We start from the raw sequence: 25,631 nt of genomic DNA on the forward strand, positions 1-25,631 counted from the left end.
TAAGCACAGGCCCAGACTTCCCTCTCTCCAGCCACCAGGGCAAGCTTCTCCAGGGGGATTCCTAAGGCGTTCCCTGGCCAGACGTGAGACATAGTCCCTCCAGCGTTCCCTGGGTCTTCCTTTGGGTCTCCTCCCAGTTGGACGTGTCCAGAAAACTTTACCAGGGAGGCATCCAGGAGGCATCTAACCACATGCCCGAGTCACCTCGACTGGCTCATGTTGATGTGGAAGAGCAGCTGGTCTACTCCGAGCCCCTCTGAGATGACCAAGCTTCTCACCTTATCTCTAAGAAAAAGCTCAGACACCCTGTGGAGAAAACTAATTTTGGCTGCTTGTATCAGAGATTTTGTTCTTTCAATCACTACCCAGAGCTCATGACCATAGGTGAGGGTTGGAACGTAGATGCAACACCTTTATTGCCTATATTATGGTGATGGACCAGTGGGTCCGACCATAGGAGCACAGTGGCGTGTTTAAATCAGACTCAAAAACCAGAAGATTTTTTCAAAACAACCCGAATTTTAGTAACTGAATTGAGAAGTTAATTCAATAAACCAATAAATAAATAAATAAATAAACGTTTACCATACAATATTCAAATCACTTGGCCAAGTGTTATTACTTTTAAATCTATCGGGTGCACCCTGTTAATCTGTATCCTGTTTCTTAAAATCAGGTTACTTAATTTCAATTCCCATTTAAATTTACAATATCAAGTACCAGTCACATGAGGGTTTTTCCCTATACAGCAGCGTTTTGAGCAGTTCAATGTATAATTGTCAACAAAATAAAGGGTAGTAAAATAATATAAATGTCAGTCAATAGTTATAAGAGTATCCAGTTGCGTGTGAAGGTATGATCGATACTTCCTACCGCACCGCTGGGTGCAGCACACAGTCCACAATGGAACAAATGGGAATGTCTCTACATCCTGGTGCAGGCTCGCCATCAAATCATCGGAGGAATCCACTCCTGGAACACACCGACGTAGAAAAAACCCGACCAATTCCACCCAACAGGCTTGACTCCACGGTGAGGCAGCTCTCAAGTCACCCATGTGGAGTTCTTGCCATTGAAAGCAACCAGGATGAACTTCAGATGAAAAGTTAGCTAGAGCCGGTTAGCTCCATGTGGCTTTAAGTAAAACAGAAAAAAAAAGCCACTTCTCATTCTAACCTTTTCCATCTTCTTTTTCAACACAAAAACGATTTAACTCACAAGTTTAAGGAATGTAGATGTTATTTCAGGCTTGTTTTTCCGTTCTTATTCTTGTTGTAATTGTCTGAAACATCACGGAGCAGCACTCTCCTTCTCCCAGCAGCGTCACACCCGACTCAGACACGTTACTGCAGCAGTGCAGTTGATGGGCGGGACGAGTACCGGGAGTCTGCGTTCCATTTGGTTATGTCACACAGAGTTTATGTGCTGTGATTGGTTGGGAAGCAGTCAGTCTACCCATTTTATGTGGTGTATATCAACCAGTGAATGGAGAGCTTTCCATTCCGGCTCAGCTCTCTCTTCACCACGACAGACCAGTACAACGCCCACATCACTGCAGATGCAGCACCAATCCGCCTGTCGATCTCACGCTCCATCTTTCCCTCACTCATGCACAAGACCCAGAGATACTTAAACTCCTCCACTTGGGGCAGGACCTCGTCCCTGACCTGGAGAAGGCAGGTCAGGGACGAGGTATACCGTTTTCTGACTCGAGACCATGGTCTCGGATTTAGAGATGCTGATTCTCATCCCAGCTGCTTCATACTCGGCTGTGAACCACTCCAGCGAAAGCCGAAGATCACCTTCTGATGGAGCCAACAGAACCACATCATCTGCAAAAGGTAGAGACCTGGGGCCTCATTTATCAAGCTTGCTTACGCACAAAATGGGGTCGGAAAACTGCGTAAGCAACTTTCCATGCAAACTTTGGGATTTATTAAAGAAAACTTAGCGGAAAAATGCACGCAACTTAAAGTTGACTAAGGACCTTGCTTACACACATGATGGACATGGAGAGCACCTGCAGTGCTGCTGCTGAGAAGGATAAAATTATGAAATCCTGCAGCATTATCACTTGTACTGCTTCATTTTCACACGGAACAAGATCCCCCACACGCACACACACGTGCACGCACACACACACATGTGCGCACACTCACACACACACACATGTGCACGCACACACACACACACACACACACACACACACACACACACACAGCCTGAAGCCAGAATACGGAATGCAGAATATCAGCAGGGGGATAGATTGAGACAGAATATCATGCGTCTGTGACAGTGTGCATCCTGTCACTGTGACCCGATTCATCATGCGCCCTGGCTACTTGAACATGGGAGATCTCCGTTTGGCTGACTGTTTAGTGCGCGTGACTTTCACCTGGGATTCTGGGGATCGAATCCTGATTGGACCATTTTTTTATATCTGCCACAGATCTCTCTGAAGAACTCAGCATTGATGGCTTCAGCAACACTGTGCCACTCCGTGGATTTTCTCAATTGTTTTGCAAAAGCACTTCCTTTAACTTCTCCACTTCATCTACAAGTACCTGAATTTCTGCTTGTGAAATAGCGCTTCCTTGATCTGCGGCCATGATCGAAATGCTGCAACAGCCGGCTTGTGTATATGCATGAGGTCCACAAGGCACTTTGCATTGACCATTTACAACAGTAAGTGGGAGTGGTGAGGGCGGGATGTGACTAAAAAGCAGCTGAGAAACATTCTCGTTAGTCTCCGATTTATGAAGCGGAGATTGCGTGCAGCTGTGCGTACTCCATGTTTGATAGATCACAAACCTGCTTGGCATAAGTACTTTTTTTTTGCTGAGCTTAAGTACGGTTTTAGTAAGGATTCTACGCAATGTTTGATAAATGAGACCCCCGGTCCTTAAGCCTGATTCATGCTTCTCCGTCTGAGTCAGTGCGGAGACACGCAACATCCTTGCGGGCCTGCCGGAGAGCTCCGCAAGGACGGACGGAGTTGAGCTCTCTTTTCAAAACATCCGTCAGTTGAGACAGACAACACAAGCTTGTGATTGGTCAGGACGCCGCTGTCATCTACACCGCCGCCATTGCGCCCTCAAAAACATAAAGAGAGCCGAGCATAACTAGCGGCAGACACAGAGCAGCTTGAAGAATACCTCGTGAAAAAACTCTAAAAATATGAACGTTTAATTCTCCCGTGAAAGGAGGAGTGAAAAGATGCGCAGCAAGCGTTTTATTTGTGGACGGAAATGACAGGAAACTTGGGTTTAGAGGTGGCGAGCGCATGAAGAGGTGGAGGAGAATGAGAGACAAATTTGTCTGTGTTAAAAAGTCTCTTATATACAAAAAACACAATATAAACACACTATCTTGGACCGGATACATGACAGGATACCACAGAACAGCGCTACCCCCTCTGTTGTCCTGCCGGGGAATTGCTTTGCAGCACTCTCCAGGAGACGGAGAAGTATGAGAGCAAAACGCTTCCGTCAATCCGTGCGTGTCTGTCCCTTGTGGAGCTGACGGAGAAGCATGAACCAGGCTTTAGGCCAATAAAACAGATCCCCTCAACACCTTGGCTTCACCTAGAAATCCCCTCCATAACAGTTATGAACACAATCGGTGACAAAGGGCATCCTTGGTGGAGACAGTGTCCCCCAGCAGGTTTAGAGGGTGGGCATCAAATCTAAACTATCTCCAGATCAATCCTAACTTACTTGTCTCCCGTTCTTAATTTGCACACCTGCTCTCATTATATGTCACCTTCTCAGGCTGCATTCACTCTGCAGGTTTATGCTCCATTCTGGTTATTCTCTGAGATCTGACTTTTCTGTGTAGTTGTATGACCTATCTCCACAGTGAACAATCTACGGCTCTGAAGTCACCCTAATGACGCTCTGTGGTATTGAAGTAACTGTGATGCTACATATGCCAGCACGTGTGTGTGTGTGTGCGTGCGCGCGTGCGTGCGTGCGTGCGTGCGTGCGTGTGTGTGTGTGTGTGTGTGTGTGTGTGTGTGTTGCTGCCTCCTTCTTCCGTGTGTCACTTTTCAATAACACAGCCATACAGAATGAAAACTCTTAAAATAAAACATCTATTATGGATCTGACTTAGGGACACAAAGAAAAGTGACCTGGGTCGTATTTGAAATAATCACATTTGTCTTAAGTAATCAGATCTGGGTCACACTTGGGACAGGAAGCCAGATTGGGCAAGTTTAAAAGACCAGTTGTCAGGTTCAGCTTTTGCTTTGCTTCCCTCCTAAATCTCTGAATATTAATTTTCCTTCATGTTTCTTGTTCCTGAGACAGATTTTAGTTTTCCGTAAAAGGAACTCCATGTGACGAATCAGTTCGTCTTACCGTTACTGTAGAGGAGCTGCAGGCGGTAGTGGATCCCGTTGTTAGTTTTCTCTCCGTTGTACTCCTGGCATACAAAAACACAAAGCACAACTTTAACCTACAAACGGATGTACAGCACATCGCTACAGGTAGGAAGTCAGTTACAACCACGAGATGTTTTATTAATAAGACGTTCGACTCCTGTAGTGCTGTAAGGACTGGTCAATGTAACTGAGGATGTTGGCTACAAAAACACAATTTGATAAAAAATATATGGATTTTTATTGTTGGCATCTAAATAAAATGCCTTCAATAAGCCCCTTTTCCAACAGCCCTATCTCGACAGAACTCTGATGGGTTTGGTTCAGTTTGACAGACTTTTCCAACAGCACAAAGCAGGATTTTCACACAGCTTTTCGGTGCCTGCTTTGTTTATGTTCCTGGTTACTACTCAGCTTGACTTCCACTGAACTGAGCTGAGTCAAGTTTAGCCAAACTGAGCCATGTTCAGCAAGGAAAAGGGGCCTTAGATGGCTCTGGCCACTAAGAACCATGCAACACACTACATAACCTCTGGGGAAGTATCTGTTATTGTTTGCCAGAGCACTACCAGTGAAGAACTTCTGAGGAGGAGAAGAACGTGACGTGAACACAGACGTGGGTGCCATGGCAAATCAGACGAATGAAGGAGAAAAATGATGTAAAACTATGGAGAATATAGAAAGAGCAGGAAGAGACTCTAAGCTCAGTTTTAATCATATGGATGTCTGATGCACCAGAATAATTTTATACCAAACAAAGATTTCATCTGTTCTGACCAACAGTGTTAAAGAATGCAGCTCTGTTTTAACACTAAATCATAATCACTGTTTTAGTTTTGGAGGTAAAAGAAGTAGAACTTCATTAATATGATTTGATTTTTAAAATAACAGAAACTTGGAGTTCATCTTTTAAAAATGTGGATACGGGGACGCAACCAGGAGGGAATGGCCTAGAGATGTTTTCTGAAGGTGAGTTCCCAGTGGGAGCTTGTTGTTGCCACCCGTAGACCTTCCATCAGAGGGCAGTAGACATGTTTGGGACTAGATACAGCCCTGCCATGTTTAGGGCCACAAGTGGTTTGGTGACAACATTCTTCATGTTTTAACAACAAAAGTTCTTGTGTCAGCAGCATCACGGCTGATTATTAGATCAGTAGCCTGTGGATTCTGAACATAACCAGGATCTATGTGGACATCCAAACAGTTTAAGACTTCTGAGGACCTGCCACAGACCTTGGACTGAGGATCCTGTCCACATTCACTCACCAGAGTGAAACAGGATGAAATCTTTCACGTTGTTTTTACACTCCTGACCTTCCTCAACTGTCCTTCTTCTCTCCCTTTTATTCCCCATTTTATTCCTCTCTTCTCCCCCATCTGAGTGCACATTGGTCGGCCGCTCGATGCCAACTGTGCCTGGCAGCGTTGGCTCAGTCCCAGCATGTTGGGCGAGAGACTAGAGGTCAAAGCAGAGGTGAGGCGAGCGAGTGGGTGGAAGACTCTGAGCCAGCTGGCAGCCGATCAGAGAACAAACAACCTGAACCTGCCCGGATGTTGTTACGACTCATCAGACCCTCATCAGTGTTACTAGAGGAGTTTATCACTCAAACACTGTCTGGAGAAGGTTTCTGAGTTCAACAAAGAACTATCTTACCAACCAAATAAACCAATTTAATCACTCAAAACATTATGAGTCAAATCCACGATTATTCACAAGGATTTGTGTTTACCTGCAGAGCTCCCAGCCCCAGCAGAAGCTGAAACATCATCATTTTGAAGCTGGAATAGTGATACAAATATGTAGATACCATATATTTTTAAATCTTTTTCACATAATGTGTGTGGACTCTGCTGACTTTGACCTGTTGTCCTTATCCTGGCAAAAAAAATCTTCAATAAACTATTTTTATTTTTAAAAGGTTTTTTTCAATTGTTATTGTTTCTTATTTATTCAGTTAATTTATTATATTTTTGAATAAGATTTGTTTCTGCAACGGTTTAAAAAACAATGTTTTTCTTTTTTTAAATCTTTTTAAATGTTTTTGACGTCCTGATAATCCCAAATAGTTATAAGGAATTTAAGCCACATACTAAGTGAGTGGCAGCCTTTCATTTTGGGTTTGGACCGGCTGTTGACTTGAAAAATCAGATCAGAATAAAATTTTCATTAATTTACCCATATACAACAAAATATTGTTGATCTGTTTAAGCAGATCCAAATACAGGCATCGTCTAGTAAAACTGGACCAGATCGTTCCTGTGAACTTCTCTTAGTTTTCTGGTGGATGTTTGTAGCAAAAAGACATTTTAGTCCAAATGAAACAGTTTTTGTTTGACAGATGGTTTAACGTTTTATCATTTTAAAGCTTAAATCAGACCAGAAAAGAACAGATGTGTGTCACCTTGTCTTTCTCCACAAAGTCCACGTACGACGTCCTCTCGATCTCAACTGGCTGGCCCTGCCGGTCATACAGCGCCAGCACGAAATGGAAGAAGTTGGACTTCCTCAGGTTGGACGGAGGCTGCTTCTCAAAGTGAGCTCGAGCTAATCCCACACCGCTGAAACACACAGAGACTTCACTTATGTGGTGGTGGTGGTAGACACGGCCTCCAACACTTAAGAGGTTGGTCAGCTAAAAACAGCACAAGTTCATTTTTAGTTGTAGAAATCAAATCTGAGTAAACAAAACAACAACCAAGAGCTAAAAAATAAACATATTTATAATAAATCTTTTTGCCACTGTTCACCGTGTTTATTTGTTGTTATTTGTGTTTTGGTTGCTAACAGCTGATCATTTTCCTTCATATGCTGAACCATGTAAGAATGTTTTAGTTCATATGGTTTGTTTATGCCAGTTTGTTTTTTTATGTTGTTTAATTATATTCCCAGTTTTTGTGTTTTCAGTTTATTTTATGCAGGATCTTATTGGGCTGCAACAGCTGGAGACACAAGCCTCAGTACAAAAAGCTTTTCCATTGGAATTACACCGAATAACTTAATGTACTCTCACCTTGATCAAGAGATTCATTGTCATTTCTTACACGATAATTAAGGTAGACACAAAATTATTTTCACCAGCTATCAGTGCCAGTAGTAAAAAAGGTACAGTTACTACAGATACTATTACCACCACAATTTACAAGGCTAAAAAAGACACAAGAATAAATTAATACAATAAAGATCTCCACCTCTTTCCAATGCCGACTCACATTTCTTCACTTTCTGATTCACAAAACCTGAACTGAGATGGGTCCCAGGCTTTGAGACCAAAGATTCGTCTTGTGAGAGGTTGTGGGATTTTTCTTAACATGCTCAAACTTCCAGGCATTTTACCCACAAGCTCATTCCCAACCGGGAGCAATTCTGACGAGAAAAGGGAGTGAAAGCGTTCCACACAGCTGATCCTGCTAGGTCATAAAATTACAGGGAATTGCCCCACCACGTGTGATTTCAGAAGTCCACACTCAATAAAAAGCAAAGAGAAAGACAACAGTATGTCTCCAAAAATGTGTTGCGGTTTATTCTCTGTTCTGTTTACAAAAGTGTCGTAAGAAATGTCGTACCGCACGTGACTTTTATTTTTTTAAGTTTCCGGATGTTTTAAACTGATTTAATGTCCGACTTCCTGTCTGGCCAGATCTAAACTGCTTGATGTATTTTTGAAGCGTAGCGCATAAAAAATAAAACAAAACTCAAAATGTAATGATAGCGTTCTTTCACTTCTGCGACGCGTCCAAAGCTTGGCTGTCAGTGGAAAGGAACTCGTCCACTATAACAGCGGCTAATTGCTGTGTTGAGTCCGGAGGAAAAGAGAGGTCAGGTTTCTCACATCCTCTTGTTTACAGTTGCTGCTCCTACTTTGAGGTATGCCTTTGTATTATTCCATGCTACCTGAGTTCCTGCATTTGTAGTGAAGCCATTTATATTTTGCACCACGTTATTCACCTCTGAGTATGGACTTTGTCTCCTCATCACTATAACAACTTCTCATCACAGTTGTGACATGTGCTCTTTGCTCCTGGTGGATGTTTTATATGATGCAGAGATGCATGCACAGCTGACTCTGACCTGATACTCCTTCAGACAAAAACTGCCACGTTAAAACAACAACCATCCTTTTACTAAACCGCTTAAACCTCGCTGGAGCCTTTCTTCAGCGGTCATCAGCTGAGAGACGGGGGACACACTGGACAGGTTTCCAGTCCATCACAGAGACAAATAAACACACCTAGGGACATTCTCCACTCAACCTGACAAGCACGTGTTTGGACTGCAGGAGGATAGCCAGCACGGCGGGATTCAAACTAGCGACTTTCTTGTAGCTCAAAACAACAACGTAAAGAGAAAAATATAGAACCTGCTTCAGGAGCAGCTCTTCTTTCTTTAAAGTCCTTAAACTACACTAAACTTTTAATTATACAAACATGTGGACAGAACATTTATTACTGGACCAAGTGTGTGATCTCATTTTCACTTTAACATGAATAAACTTGTCTTTTTGTGACATCTGCTCAGTTAATTACTGTGAATTACTCTAACATGGCGCTGTCTGAGGAAGAGGAAATCAACTGCAGGAGATAAAAGGAAAAACTGATTTGTTTTAGGAGATGGCGACAATAGACCAATACAAATGAATAAAAAAACATCAGTACTGTTGGTGGCAGAAAGGTAAAAATGCTTCAACTGTGAATAGAGTTAGACAAACAGCATCACTGGAGGTTTCACCGAAGGCATCAAACTCAAATCAGTGAAACGTGGTCAGCAAGGGAAGACTAACGATGTCCGACACGCTTCTGCTGAAACGAGCCAGCAGCTACTTCGGGCGCAAATTTCAAGTTTAAAAGTAAGTCAACTAATTTAAAATGTTTTTTTAGATCCAAATAAGTTATCTATGGTTGGTTAGTTGCTTAGTAGTTGCAGCTTCGGTGGCTAGCGGGTAGTAAATCACTTATATATTTAATTTAATAAATACATACACAATTTAAAAAGTAAAAGTCTTGTTATATATTCATATTGAAACTAATACATATAAAATATAACGTTATCTCCCGTGTCACGTGAAGTTACATGACCGCCGTGGAAGCCGCCGTCATGTGATGCAAGTCTGTTCCATTTAACCGTTTTCTTTGACCAAGGTAGGACAGTGTCCTCGTAAGCAAGGCGCCTGGCCTCGCAAGACCTCGCCTCGCAAGGCCAGGCGCTTTGACATTGAGAAACACCCCCAGTCCCTCCAGCGTGTCCTGGGTCTTCCCTTGGGCTTCCTCCCAGTTGGACATGTCTGGAAAACCTCACCAGGGAGGCATCCAGGAGGCATCCTAACCACATGCCCAAGCCACCTCAACTGGCTCCTCTCGACATGGAGGAGCAGCGGGTCTACTCTGAGCCTCTCTCGGATGACCGAGCTTCTCACCCTATCTCTAAAGGAGAGCCCAGCCACCCTACGAAGAAAACTCCTTTTGGCTGCTTGTATCTGTGATCTCATTCTTTCGGTCACTACTAAGGATGTGCGATATTGGCTTTTTTACCGATATTGTCTAAGTCTTAATTTCTGATACCGATATAAACCGATACTGATATATGCAGGGTTCCTCCAATAAAAAATACAATAATTTAGGTTGCTACCATCACATATCTCCTATCATGAATGCTGAAGCTTTAAACTTTATTGGTGCAAAAAGACAACTACTTAAATTTAAGTTGGTAATAAAAAAGTCATGTTTTAATTTGTCTCTAAGAGCAGCTGAATGACATTCTCCTTCAAATAGTCCTGACTAATGCTCTGTCATGCGTTTAGGCCACATATAATTATTCAGTTCATGATGGGAACAAGTTTAATTAATAAATAGTAACGGTGAAACAATGATAAAAAGGCAAAAAAATAAATTTAGGTTTTGAAAACAGATAGAGTAGAATAGAATAGAATAGAATAGAATAGAATAGAATTTATTGTAATTGCTCATGGCAATTACATTTCAGATGGTCCACCATCAACAGTGCACAAGACAATAAATAACAATACATTTCAAAACCATAGAGGACTAAAAACAATTAAAACATTTTAGCAAAACACCAAGAAAGCGCAGTGCAAACCAGTAATTTGAATCTGCTAAAACAACAATTTAAAGGGATTTAAAACAGATTAGTCCACATTACTGATGGGGTCAAAGTGAGACATCGCTGTTGCAAACAATCTTTGTTATACTGTCTGTATGAAACAGAATGAATAAACTAAAATATCAGAAGCATTAGAAACAAATGTGGCTGGCTGCTACAGAAACACAGAAAATAACCTTTGACCTCTGATAAAGAGCGAATCACCGACTGCAACAGTTTTAAATCACCAGGTCAACTTTCAAATGCTGTTTATTAGAGGCAGTTTCTAAATAAGTCCATCTTCACGAGCTATTTTTATGAAATCATTTATATAATCTTTGCCTTTCTATGAACCATACTCTTATTTTGAAAGGTATATTAAATCTAAAGTAGTAAAGGTTTTTTATCTGGCAAACAAGATTAGGTGGAACAAGTTACTGTCATTAAAAGTCAAAGTCTTGTTCCAACCTTCCTTTAGTGTTACGTGACTGAAGGAGAAAATCCACTCACACTCATTATGGTTCGGCTGGACGATTACTGACGAAAACCTAAAAACAAGTCTGGGTTTGTCTCTAATTAAAAAAAAACATGACACGTGTGACATGTGAACAAGACAATTAATAGATGAGAATGGAGATGTGTTTGTTTTATGGCTGATTACTGCGTGAGCATCAGATCTGGCTGGAGTTTTCTTAGATTGTGTGAGGTTTAAAACTGAGGCTCCTGCAGGTAGCGACCTCTGACCTTTGCCTGCAGGAGCTCAAACTGTCTGTGAGGAAAACGCACCAAATGTTTTTACATCAGACTCATTTCCCACTCGTTTGTCTCCTGATCAATACCACACCAGGGCACAGATGAATATTTATTCACGTTTGTTTTTGATAGCAGCCTCGGAGCTTCCGGACTCGGGGGTGTATTCTCCAGACGGCAGATTAATACAGCCGTGACCTTTCTTCTCCCACATTACCAATGCGTAATGCCTCATTTGTAGGCCAGTTAGTTGGAGGCTGGTTCTCCCGGCTCGCAGCGTTCGGCCGGCGGACACAGAGCGGGGAATCTGCCCCCAAGCTTCAGGAGCAGCTGCTCAGGTGTGCTGCTCAGGTGAGCATCAGGAGGTTCTAATGGAGGCTCGCAGGGAATAGAAGCAGCTGAGTGTTGCGATGAAAAATAGCAATGAGAGAAACGACAGCGTGGAGGACTTCAACACTTCACCAGCAGATATCATCACACACTTCCTGTGTGAAAAAACAAGACTGTGTTTTAGCAGCGTCGTGTTTTTCTTACACCTGCCTCCCAGCGCTCCCAGCAGCGCCCCTCACCTTTCACACACACACACACACACACACACACACACACACACACACACACACACACACACACACACACACACACACACACACACACACGCAGCAGCGACACACACTGGGAGCAATAAATCCTTCAGAGTTAGACGGGAAAGGTATCGGGCACATCTCAGCTTTTCTAGTTGACATACATGAAGAATGATTCAGCAAAAAAAAGATTTATGATTAGTTTTCATTTAAAATACTAAAGTAGGCTTTAATGGAGCTAAACTCAACTGTCACAAGCTGAAACACAAAGTGAAACTTGAACTGAAGTGAAGCTAAAATTTATTTGTTTCATTGTAATTTCACTTTTGACATTTGGACTTTTAATCATTTCAATATTTAGTCTCAGATTTATTTTCCAGATTTAAAACTTTCGTTGTACAGTTCTAAACATTTCTGTTGCAGATTTTTTTATTTAATCATCTGATCTCCTTTGTCTCATATTCCTTTTCATTTTTACTAAACCCACCTTGCCTGCTCGTGGTGGTCGGAGGGACCGGTGGCGCCAGTGTTCGGCAGCCTCGGCTCTGTCGGTGTGCCCCAGGGCAGCTGTGGCTACATCGTAGCTCATCACCATCACTGTGTGTATGTGTGTGTGAATGGATGGATGATTCACTGTAGTGTAAAGCGCTTTGGCTCTAAAGCGTTCTGACTGAAAGGCGTTATACAAGTGGGTCATTTATCATTGATTTGTCTGAGTGAGATTTCTGACCCTGATGTGGCTTCAGCTGACTCAGGAATGGGAACGTGACTGACAGCCTGAAGGCTCTTTACCTTTCTTGGTGCTTTCAGGGGAAATGGGAACTTCAAAAGATTAATGCACACTTACACTACATTGTATTTAAGTAACTACTTGCTAACATAACACACAGAAAGGGCAAACTGTAGTTATATATGCTTTTTAGGTCAGCACAAGAAAATCAAACAAATTTTAGCTTCACATCTTAAAATTTATTTTGTGTTTTAAAATTCAAAATCAAATTAAATTAGGATTTCTGCTTTTATTTCTTCTGTTTAAAGTATTTTTAAGTAAAAAAGCATTCGGGCCCATGATGATTTTGTGTGAAAATAGGCTCCTAAAACTCATAAATTAAAAAATTGTTCACCAAAAACCAGCGCTGGATGTGTGGGTGAGATTAAAGACTTTATAAAGACGGATCATCGATTATTTTGGTTTGGACTGAATGTAATAAGAGACTTGAAACCAGCAGAATAACACACACACACACACACGTGGACGTGTTAATAAAAGATATGGAACTGTAAAATCAGTCATCAGAGTGGGAAGTGGGATATATTTTACACTTTTTAATTAAGTTTAAAAAATCTAATTAACAGAAGTAACTAAATGATGTTTAAATATTTCAAGCGGACTACTATACCATCTACTGCTGTAGGAAGTGAGTGGTTTGTAGAGAGGAGGTTTATTTTGAAAGTCTTGGGTCTGTGTCTGACTGGATGACGTTGAACCATAATAAATGAACCCTGTTGAGGAGCTGAAAGCTCTTCCCCACCTGAGTCACTGAATAAATCCTAGCTAAGGTTTAAAATGACTGCTTTTCTAATCGGGTTGATCCTGAATCCCTGATCCTCCAAGTCTAACTACCTGAACTTCACTCAAACTTGAATAAAAAAACTCAATAGGAATTTTGATTCATGTGCATTTAACTAACTGAAACATTTATTTAGATTTCTGGATTTTAGATTTCATAAACATGTTTAATCCCAGGATTTGTTGGTGTGCTGTTTCCTGTTTCAGCCCAACAGGACTTCCCACCTCATGGGAGAAATATCTTTTGATCTTTCTGAAATCTAGTCTACAAACATTTCATCTATTCAAGCATCTTGATAAGAAAAATGCTAGAGATCATCCCTGCTCGAAAAGGTGTTTTGTCATAATTTGTCTGACTTTTTCAGAGCAACGCAGCATTATTTCATTTGCTACCTAAAAAAGATAGCGGCAAGCTGTGAGATGGACAGCTGGGAATCTGGCACCTGTTCCATCACAAGCATCACTTCCACCTCAGAAACACCCATTACCCCAATTACACAGAATGCACTACAGGCCGGCCAGCATTGATCGCCACGGCGACGCCTCCTCTCAGAAAGCTTGTCAGCATTATTATTATTTCAATTATGCTAATTGTGGCTGCATCCACTCGTACCCGGCTGTTAGCACTTGGCACAAGGTGTAATAAAAACAGTATTGATGGCACACAGCTCAGCCAAACAAGCCAGGAGTGTAAATCACACTTCAGCAGCCACACACTCACACACAGAACAAACACGGAGGCAAACGAGGGCCGCTGATCTGCACGTGTCCACCACAAAGCCTGAAATTAAAGGTCAGCAGGAGTCGCGAGGAGCGCTCTGTAAACAATTACAGAGAACCACACAGTCAGATTATCTCTCATTCACTCCCACACTCACACACACTCACACAATGCCGGAATGCTGCAGGAAAATCTGCCAGATTGATCTTTTCTTGTCTAGGATTCCAGGAGGACCTTCTGCTACCGGTCACTCTCTGCTCCATCCTGCAGATTGGACATTAAAGTATTTACAGGAACTCTGGATCTGTCCCAAGAATGACCATCTGATGGTTGATTATTCCTCTGAGTGGAGCTAAAACATGGAGCGCATACAGGTCTGCAGAATCAGAGTAAACCATGACTGGGGTATAGAGGGAAGCAGTGCTGTTCCTCCTTCAGCAGCCCGTAACTCCGACCTGAGGGTCGTTTTGTTTTAAATCTGAGCCTGATTGCAGCACAGTGCTCAACAAGAATAATCCTGGATGAACCAAAGGTCTGGATCAAACTGGCTTTGATGCTTCAGTAAATCATCCCTCACCTCCAGTGTCCTTCCAGGTAAAAGGTGAATTCTAGGAGATGCTGTGGTTTTTCTGAGGCAGATGAAATGATTGGATTGGAGTAAAAGGAGCAGCTTTCACAACAACTCATCTGTTTCCTTTATGATGTTAGATGAACTCTGACAAATTTAACAGAGCTTAACTTTCTCAGAACAAAACAAACTGATGTTTTTATAGTCGCTCTACGGGGACCTGACCTTTGAATCTCTGCTGTTATTGATCTAACAATAAAGGATTTATCTTTACGTTTTTGTCTGTTTGTGTTTTGAAATGTATTTTTTTGTTACATATATTCATAATAATCAGATTTTTTCTTCAAATCTGTAGTTTGTATTTTATTATATGTACTCCTACATCATTTGCTCTTGTTTCTCTTTGGATTTAGTTATTTTCCCCTTTGGATAAATGTCTTTTGGTTTAGTTATTTTTTTCTGTAATTCTGTGTAGAAGTTGTTTTCCATGCGACTACCGCCCACTGGGCCCCACAGATCTACTCGGTAAAACCTGTACTGATCAAACCCACTGATGGATACTTTCACACTGTGTCACTAAAATCATGAATCATCTTTAAGATGAGAGTCTGCGGAGCACTGTGTTCTGGATGTTCAATTACAGCGCTCTCTCTCTTACACACACACACGCACACGCACATACACACACACACACACACACACACATACACACACACACACACACACACATACACAAACCATGGCATTAATCAAATGGGAGATGGAGTGTGACCACTGTTTGAGCCTAACCAGTGTGACCCGCTGCCTCTCACACACACACAACCACTTGTCTAATGAGCCATAACACAATCACACATACAGAGAGAGAGAGAGAGAGAGAGAGAGAGAGAGAGAGAGAGAGAGAGAGAGAGAGAGAGAGAGAGAGAGAGAGAGAGAGAGAGAGAGAGAGAGAGAGAGAGAGAGAGAGAGAGAGAGAGAGAGAGAGACTATTTAAATTTTTAAATTTGCTTCAGTGGAATAATAAAGAAAACCTGAGCGGTAAACAAGAAAACTCCGGTTTACTCAGAGTTAATTGATCTGACTCTATTAATCTATGAGTTAATAATGTGAGTAGCTGTACCCAAGTGTCTCTGCAGGAGGAGGTTCCTGATTTTACTTAATACATCAAACAAATCAACAGGCTGCATCACTTCCTGCTTAACTGACATCCTGGAAACCCAGAGTCTCTGATGTCAAACCTAAAATTCATTAGTTAAAAACAAAAAAAAAATCTACTGGTGATCAGAATCGACCATCATTTAGCTCAGTTGGTTTAAACAGTGTTTGGCCAATCTGAAACTCAAAAAGTGCCTTTTTTGGTTGTCTACGAATGAAACCTAGATCAGGCTTTTTCTGGCCCGGGCATTTCCCCGTCTAAATACTATCAGCACCTAAAGCAGGAAATGGGGTAGAAGACTATTTTCATGTTTAGCCTGCATGCTAAACTCAAATTTAAAAAATAACACAAAAAATCTGTTTCTCAGTTAACTTGATCTTTAAGGTACTGTCCCACACCACCAACCAGGCAGGTGCAGCTGTTTGATGTTACTGGGAAATTTCTGCCCTCTTGAAAGATTTTTGGATTCAGATTTAGAAACACAGTGGGTACGTAAAGTATTCAGACCCCTGTCTATGTCTCACTCTTTGTTATAATGCAGCCATTTGTTAAAATCAATTAAATTTATTTTTTCCTCGTTAATGTACACACAGCACAGCATCTTGACAGAAAAAAACACAGAATTTTAGAAATATTAAAAAGACAAACTGAAAGATCACATGGTCCTTATTATTTAGACCCTTTGCTGTGACACTCATATATTTAACTCAGGTGTTTTCCAGTTCTTCTGATCATCCTTGAGATGGGTTACCCTAACCCTAACTCTGGACCTTCATTGGAGTCCAGCTGTGTTTGATTATACTGATTGGACTTGATTAGGAAAGCCACACAACTGTCTATATAAGACCTTACAGCTCACAATGCATGTCAGAGCAAATGAGAATCATGGAGTCAAAGGAACTGCCTGAAGAGCTCAGAGACAGAATTGTGGTAAGGCACAGATCTGGCCAAGATTACAAAAAATCTCTGCTGCAGTTAAGGTTCCTAAGAGCACAGTGGCCTCCATAATCCTTAAATGAAAGATTTTTGGGATCCCTTCTTAGAGCAAGTCGTCTGGCCAAACGGAGCTACCGGGGAAGAAGAACCTTGGTAAGAGAGGTAAAGAAAAACCAAAAGATCCCTGTGGCTGAGCTCCAGCAATCACTTGTCATCACTTGTTCAATACAGTCCCCACAGTGAAGCATAGCGGTGGCAGCATCATGCTGTGGGCATGTTTTTCAGCTGCAGGGACAGGATGACTGGTTGCAAGCAAGGGAACGATGAATGTGGCCAAGCACAGGGATATCCTGTGCAAGAACCTTCTCCAGACTGCTCAGGAGCTCAGACTAGGCCGAAGGTTTACCTTCCAACATGACAACAACCACTCGGGTGAAGAGAGGGGCGGAGCTGTCAACTGACCACTACCTGGTGGTGAGTTGGCTCAGATGGTGGTCAGTCCAGGCATCGCGAGGGTCTGCTGGGAGCGTCTGGCAGAGTCTCCTGTCAGATGGAGCTTCAATTCCCACCTCCGACAGAACTTCCAAAAGGTTCCGGGAGAGGCAGGGGACATTGAGTCTGAATGGACCCTGTTCCTTTCCTCCATTGTTGAGGCGGCCGACCGGAGCTGTGGTCGCAGGATCGTCGGTGCCTGTCATGGTGGAAACCCCCGAACGCGCTGGTGGACACCGGTGGTTAGGGATGCCTGTCAAGCTGAAGAAAGGGTCCTATCAGGTCTTTTTGGCCTGTGGGACTCCAGAGGCAGCTGACGGGTACCGGCAGTCCAAGCGGAATGCCGCTTGAGTGGTCGCCAAGGCAAAAACCCGGGCATGGACAGAGTTCGGTGAGCCCATGGAGCAAGACTTCCATATGGCTTCGAGGAGATTCTGGTCCACCATCCGGCGCCTCACGGGGGGAAAGTAGTGCACTACCAACACTATCTATAGTGGGGACAGTGTGCTGCTGACCTCTACTCAGGACGTTGTGGATTGGTGGGCAGAATACTTCGAAGACCTCCTCAATCCCACCGACACGTCTTCCAGTGAGGAAGCAGAGTCTGGGGACTTTGGGTTGGCCTCTCAAATCTCTGGTGCTGAGGTCACTGAGATGGTTTAAAAGCTCCTCTGTGGCAAGGCTCCGGGGGTGGATGAGATCCGCCCGGAGTTCCTTAAGGCTCTGGATGTTGTGGGGCTGTGTTGGCTGACGCGGCTCTGCAATATCGCGTGGATATCGGGGCAGTCCCACTGGACTGGCAGACCGGGGTGGTGGTTCCCTTATTTAAAAAGGGGGACCGCAGGGTGTGTTCCAACTACAGGGGGATCACACTCCTGAGCCTTCCTGGTAAGGTCTATTCAGGGGTTCTGGAGAGGAGGGTCCATCGAAATGTTGAACCTCAGATTCAGGAGGAGCAATGTGGTTTTTGTTCTGGCCGTGGAACACTGGACCAGCTCTATACCCCCTTAGGGGGATCCTGGAGGGTGCGTGGGAATTTGCCCAACTAGTCTACATGTGTTTTGTGGATTTGGAGAAGGCGTTTGACCACGTCCCTCAGAGGGCCCTGTGGGGGGTACTCCGGGAGTATGGGATACCAGGCCCTCTGATACGGGCTGTTAGGTCCCTGTATGACCGGTGTCAGAGCTTGGTTCGCATTGCCGGCAGTAAGTCGGGTTCGTTCCCAGTGAGATTTGGACTCCGCCAAGGCTGCCCTTTGTCACCGATTCTGTTCATAACCTTTATGGACAGGATTTCTAGGCGCAGCCAAGGTGTGGAGGGCATCCGTTTTGGTGGCCTGAGGATCCGGTCTCTGCTTTTTGCAGATGATGTGGTCCTGTTGGCTTCATCAGAACGTGATCTTCAGCTTTCGCTGGAGCAGTTTGCAGCCGAGTGTGAAGCAGCTGGGATGAGAATCAGCTCCTCTAAATCTGAGACCATGGCCTTGATCAAGGAAAAAGGTATAATGCCTTCTCTGGGTCAGGGATGAGGTCCTGCCCCAAGTGGAGGAGTCTGGGTCTTGTTCACGAGTGAGGGAAAACTGGAGCATGAGATCGATAGGTGGATTGGTGCTGCATCTGCAGTGATGCGGGTGTTGTGCCGGTCTTTCATGGTGAAGAGAGAGCTGAGTCAGAAGGCGAAGCTCTCGATTTACCGCTCGATCTACATTCCTACCCTGACCTATGGTCATGAGCTTTGGATAGTGACCGAAAGAACGAGATCGCGGATACAAGCGGCCGAAATGAGTTTTCTCCGAAGAGTGGCTGGGCTCTCCCTTAGAGATAAGGTGAGAGGCTCGGTCATTCGGGAGGGGCTCGGAGTAGACCCGCTGCTCCTCCGCATCGAGAGAAGCCAGTTGAGGTGGCTCGGGCATCTGGTCAGGATGCCTCCTGGACGCCTCCCTGATGAGGTTTTCCAGGCACTTCCAACCGGGAGGAGGCCTAAAGGTAGACCCAGGACATGGTGGAGGGACTATGTCTCTCACCTGGCCAGGGAACGCCTTGGGATTCCCCCGGAGGAGCTGGCCCAAGTGGCTGGGGAGAGGGAAGTCTGGGCCTCTCGCCTTAGGCTACTGCCCCCATGACCCGACTCCGGATAAGTGGATGAAAATGGATGGATGGATGACAACAACCTTAAGCACACAGCTACAAATAATGAAGGAGTGGTTTCACTGCAACTCTGTGACTGTTCTTGAATGGTCCAGCCAGAGCATCTCTGAAGAGACCTAAAAATGGCTGTCCACCGACGTTCACCATCCAACCTGATAGAACTGGAGAGGATATCTAAGGAGGAATGGCAGAGGATCCCCAAATCCAGGTGTAAGAAACTTGTAGCATCTTAACCAAGAACTCATGGCTGTATTAGCTCAAAAGGGTACTTCTACTAAATGCTGAGCAAAGGGTCTGAATACTTAGGACCATGTGATATTTCAGTTTTTCTTTAATAAATCTGAAGGAATTTCTAAAGTTATGTGTTTTTCTGTCAATATGGGTGCTGTGTGTACATAAATGAGGGGGAAAATAATATATTTGATTTTAGCAAATGGCTGCAATATAACAAAGAGTGAAAAAATTGACAGGGGTCTGAATGCTTTTCGTACCCTCTGTAATTACAATGTTCTTTGTTACATTTCTATATTCCAAATGTTGTATTTTATTTCACATACTGAAAAACAAACTGTAAAAATCATGATTTCAACTCCCCTAACGTGGACTATACCTCTTTGCTACTTGCTCTTACCTCCAACCTCCTATGAATTCTGTTCAGCAGAAACAATGTCCTTCTTTGTCTTAAAGCTGTTTGATGTGATAAAAATGTGCATTTGTTTTTACTGCAATCTGACAGTCTATTGTGGTGGTGGTTTGATGGCATACGCCTACAATGTACGCATTTCAAAATAAAATAAAAACTCATGACTGAGCTATCTTTAATTGGCAGCAACACTGCACTCTGACTAGCCATTAGCCCATCAATCCTGATGGACAAAAACTCTGATTCTGAACAAAGGCATCAACACATAAGATGGGCATTACAGCTTTTACAAAGAGAAAACTTTAAATTAAACCTCCTTCAGAGGCAGATTTTCATCTTTTCACAGCCTGTTAGTACATGCCGAAAGAGTGTAAAACATCCGGTGTGAATATAATTACTTGAAACACACACACACACACACACACACACACACACACACACACACACACACACACCTCTAATTACTATGGATGCTGAGTTTGGCCCAATAAAATATTCACATATTGTTCCCGTTCAGAGCTGAGTTGATTTATGCAGAGCTGCACATTTACACGGTCACACACATGCATGCGCACACGCACACACCTGTTAGGTCAGCTCTTATCTGCCATGTTAATGTGAAGTAATGAGTTAAAGACTGAAACACAGATGATCTGCCGTCATGGAATTGTGGTCATGTACAACTCTTCCTGTGAATTCACAACATTTTCTGTTTGTTTTCAACTGTGATCTCCTCTTCAGAAAGCAAACTGATCAATTTAAAATGTATGGAGAGAAAACTGGTTCAAAACTGTCCAGATTGGAACAAGTCACACACATTTTCAAAACGATGCAGTAAAATGTGTTTGTTTTTACAGATGATCCCTTTATAATGTTTTATCTTATTCAGACATTTGGAATTTTAAACATCTATAGACTCAAAACACTCAAAGGAAAGTAATCAGGTTACATCTCTGAGATAAAAAGGGATTTTCTAACAGTCAATAAAAGGGAAACTCTTCCTTACAATTTATACTTACATAAATATGTTAGCCTTTCTACTTTTTCTGGTGCTTTGGGAGTATGGCAAGCAGTGAAATGCATTGTGGGAGCTTACTGGTGGCCGTCCGGGAGGAAACACCCCGTGGCTGATTTCCATTTGTGCTCCTTAATAGAGTGTGTCATTCCTAATTAGGACGAGAGGCTGGAGGAAACAGCGGCTCAATGCTGGAAGAGCTGCTCCCGTCATGCTGCAATTACCAACAAATTAGTCTTCAGGAACAGTCCTGACCGACTGAGGGGCTTCTACACATGCTTACACACTCCTGAATGACTGAGGGGCTTCTGCACAGTTACACACTCCTGGCTTGAGTGGTTTTACATCCTCGGACAGTCAGATTAGTCAGTTCCTCTCATCATTCTGATCTAACATCTGACAAACTTTCTGTCTGTGTGATGCATTCAGGGTCTGAAATTTTCCAGACAGATGTGTCACCTGAGTAACAAAACATGACCTAAAAAAGTAAAACATTTACGATGATGCAAATGTCCAGTGTGGTGCTTTCAGAAGAATGCTTTTGGTCTCCAGGTGTCTGTTTTCAGCTTCATCTGGAAGCAACGTTTTTCATCTTCGGTGATCATATTTCACTCGAGCACTGAGGATGGATGGAGCTGAGGAAACACAGCTGCAGGTTTACTTTCGTCAGCTGTTTGTGCCGAAACTCATCCTTTATGTTGCCAAACATACACACACACTCTCAGACAGGTTAATTGTTAAAGTGACAGTGTGTAGTTTCTTTGGTGATAAGAGGCAGTACATACCTAAATGATTGCAAGCAAGCATTACTTTTGTGTTCAAGTAAGACCTTACCAACGGATGGCCATTAGGGTCAAAAACCCTGGGAGCGCAACCTCCATCAAAATAACAAGAATATCAGACTCCCTGTCATCACTGGCAACACGTGAAGAGGCAATAAACTGTGTTTATTAATGGTAAACGTTTTGTAACCATTTGTTACAAATCAGTAAATGTGTTTTGTCCTCAAGGGCTTCCGTAGTAGGAAACATGGCATCCAATATGGCGTCGCCCAGAGACTTAGACTCTCTCCATGTATTTTAGACCAGATTTTTATGGTTATATGGTATGAAACTGCCAATATTTTTCATCAACTGGAAATCTTTTAATTCATTTACAACATTTCGATGGATATTTCCAGAGATTAATGATAAAAAACTACACATTGTCACTTTAAGTGTGTTTCTATGTGTGATTGGCTCAGAGAGGTGTGATGGTCTGCAGGGGTGGAGCTTCTGTTTGCAGATTAAAAACAGATTTCTCCTGAAAAAAGCATCGAAACTCCTTCAACATTTTACAGTTGTGATGAACTTTTTCTGACTGAAAAGGACCGGATCAGGACTTGTTGAGTTTATGGCTATGCACCAGATGATGTTCTGGAGAGCTTTGATCATAGAGGATGTTATCATCCCGGTTAGAGAGGAAGAGCAATGGTGCTGAAGGTTCCTGAGACAACACCCTCTCTTAACCTCAAAGTTCAAAGGTCACTCTGATCTCCCCTCATCTGACATATTTCTCCTTCCACAGAAGCATTAGAGAGGTTGTCATGTAAAGATGTGTTCCTCCTCCTGCTGCCCTCCATCTCCTCTCTAATTTTAGGTGTTTTCAGAAAATTGCTGAAATTCCAGATTTTGGGGGGATTTTTCTTTTATGTCCGCTGTAGCAGAAAACATCATGTTCAGCAGGAAAACAAACTCACACATTTGCAAAAACATGCCTGAGCCATGATCTTCAAATTCCGACCGATTTAATCATTGTTTGTTTACTTTAGCTGCATGAAAACACTGATGACTGGAAATCTGGGATACTTGGGCAGACAGAGACAGGTGGAGACAGGTGGAGGAAGGCAGAGACAGGTGTAATGATAAATCAACTCCTTTAGAAATGATCTAAACAAACTAAACTGAGAGTTTTTATTGTGGTTCTTTGCAGAACCCCAAATCTGAATCATTGTTTCCCGAACACAAACTCGATCCGAGTTCTACTTGTTTGATCTGAACGAGGCGTTTAATGACCTGCAGTGAAACAAAGAGAGAAGTGAAGTTCTGAATTCCCTGAATCTTCAGCCCTCCTACATCATCTAAAACTCAAAGCAGCATATTTCTGCTAACGCTGCTTTTTAGAAGGTTTCTTTGCATTTGAGCTCATAAAGCCTTCCCCACATGTGGACCTTCGTCTCCACATGAACCTCAGCAGCACTCAGACTTTATGAGGTGTTTATGGCCAGATTTAAACTCCGGAAATGAGAAGGCTCAGAGGGTTAAACAGACACACAGCAGTAGAGAAACTTCCTCTGATTCAGGATGTTACAGATTTATACTCTGAATGTGAATAAAAAGGTTTTAGGCTGCTTGGTTCTGATGAGAATAAACTGAAGCATAAAAGGAATTAAATCCTCTGAATTAAAGCTGAAGAACAAAAAAAATAGTCTGAGCGATCAGCGCTCACTTATTATTTGAATGCCTCTGACACACAAATTACCGATTATTTTTTACCAGATTAAGTGCTAGCAAATCAAATTTCAAACATGTTAGTATTGTGATGGGGCAGCAGTGTTAGAACGCAGCTTAATTCCAACACGTGTCTGAATTATAAAAGTCTGTTTCATAACGGAGGAGAATGAGTAATCAGGGATACAGAAACCTGATCCTTGAGGGCCACCGTCTGCATGTCTTTTATGTTTCTCTGCACCAACGCGCCTGGTATGAGTCTATGACCGATAAACAGGCTTCTGAAAAGCTTGAAGACCTGCTAAAGAGGTGATTCATTCCATCAGGTGTTTTGGAGCAGGTAAGCAGCTAAAACATACAGGGTAGTGGCCCTGCAGGACCAGGGTTAACTAGATGGTTTGAATGTTTCCTGAGTGTACAAATCACACAGGTTTAAAACAATAAAAGCCTGTAACCAGGCAAAACTCTTGGTAAAACCTCCTCCTGACTCTAACTACACTAGGTTATTAAATCAGAAGGATTAAGCGAACGTTATCATCTTCGAAGAACTCTAAGACACACTGTCAACTTTCTGCAAACACAAACATCCATGACCTGCAGCGCACCGGACTTTTATAAAACCTGAAACGGCCTCAAACAGCTGAAAATGACCAGATTTAATTTTCTGACAAAATTAATATAAAATGTATTTAGAACATGAACATTTTCAGACTGAAATTAAACGTGATGCCATACGAATTATTTTATTTTGTTTGTAGCTTTTTACTCTTTCTGAAAAAAGTCAATTATTATTATTTTTTCTTTTTATAAAACAAATCTTAACCTAATGAATAAATCACCCTGAAGTAGTTTTGTTGTTCTAAAGAAAAACTTTAGAAACCCGATTTGAACATTTTTCTATTTAAAAAAAAAGGCTTAATGTTAAAAAATAAAATCAGCTTATTTCTGATTCTACAGAAGAACAAAACATCTTTTTCTAGCTGATCATTAAAATCTATTACTGTGAATTAAAATCCATTTGAACTTAGTGGTTAAATAAAACTTTCCAAACTAGTAAAAACGAAATAAGAAAGAAAAATAAAAGATTATTTGAGACAAATCCTCAACAAGAACCGGAAATAGTCAAACTTTTTCAAATGTTGTTACATTTTTTTACAGTATGAAGAAACTCTAATCAAACCAAAACGAATACAACTAAAATCCAGAGAAGAGAAACAGCAACAAACAGAAATCCTTCAGCTGGTTTGGTTTTTCTCTTGAGAACATTTCAGATCTCATTTCTTCGCTCTGTTGAATTATTTTTAAGCTAAAAGAGAACTAAAGAACATCTGTTTTTAACTTGATTAAAAAGAAGAAATCAGAGAGTCTGACCATCAACCCAAACCAGAACCAGCAGGACCAGAACCAGAACCAGGTCTGAGTGACCGAAGCTCACCTGCTTTAGGTGTCTGGACCTGTACATCCGATCAGAACCATCCTGAGCTCCCTGCTCGCTCACATTTAAAACTTTCTCTACAACTAAGATCAGAGCCTTGTGTCACTAAAATAACAAACAAGTTATCTTGGGTTGTAGCAGAAGCAGGAAGCTGCATAAGCCAATCACCACTCAGGTCCAAAATACCTGAAGGAACTTGGACTTGCGTTGTTTATTTTCTCCCTGACTGATCGTTTGGAAATGTTTTTGTTTTTTGGATCTCCTTCATGTCAGGCGGAAGTTTCTACATTAATTTGTCTTTTTTTAAGTGAATAAATTCCCTTGAAGCTGAAGGATTTGCAAATGGATCAGAACTCCCTGATAGTGACTTAGATCATACTGAAGGTTGTTTTCTGTGAGTCGCGACATCCTCCTGTCCCTCAGCCGAGGACCCTGGGCTGCACACGCGGACGTGCTTCTGTAAAGCCCGATGCTTCAACACGCAGGAGCTCACATTCATCTCCTCGTCTTCAGTGGTTTAAAAGTCCCTCCTCTGAGAATAAGGATCAGCTATAGTTTCTGTCTTCGAGCTTCAGTCTGAAGACAAATCAGGCATTTTTGGAGAAATGCTGCTTTGAGCTCTGCACCTGATAGTTTTTACATGTTTAATCTTA

The 25,631-nt window shown here is 42.4% G+C and overlaps 1 protein-coding gene across 6 annotated transcripts in view; it reads right to left on the reverse strand.

Annotated features, from left to right (window-relative positions):
• Positions 1–25,631, reverse strand: part of LOC107380922 (transcription factor COE3) — a 130,973-nt gene that overhangs the window by 103,192 nt on the left and 2,150 nt on the right. For all 6 annotated transcript variants that reach the window (XM_015952364.3, XM_015952360.3, XM_015952352.3 and 3 more), the window contains 2 exons: positions 6,784–6,940; positions 4,362–4,425 (listed from right to left, as the gene is read on the reverse strand). In XM_015952364.3, coding sequence (XP_015807850.1) covers positions 4,362–4,425; positions 6,784–6,940 — 221 coding nt within the window. The remainder of the gene's footprint in view (positions 1–4,361; positions 4,426–6,783; positions 6,941–25,631) is intronic.

Source organism: Nothobranchius furzeri, chromosome 1 (assembly GCF_043380555.1).
Source record: "Nothobranchius furzeri strain GRZ-AD chromosome 1, NfurGRZ-RIMD1, whole genome shotgun sequence".
NCBI classification, from domain to species: domain Eukaryota; kingdom Metazoa; phylum Chordata; class Actinopteri; order Cyprinodontiformes; family Nothobranchiidae; genus Nothobranchius; species Nothobranchius furzeri.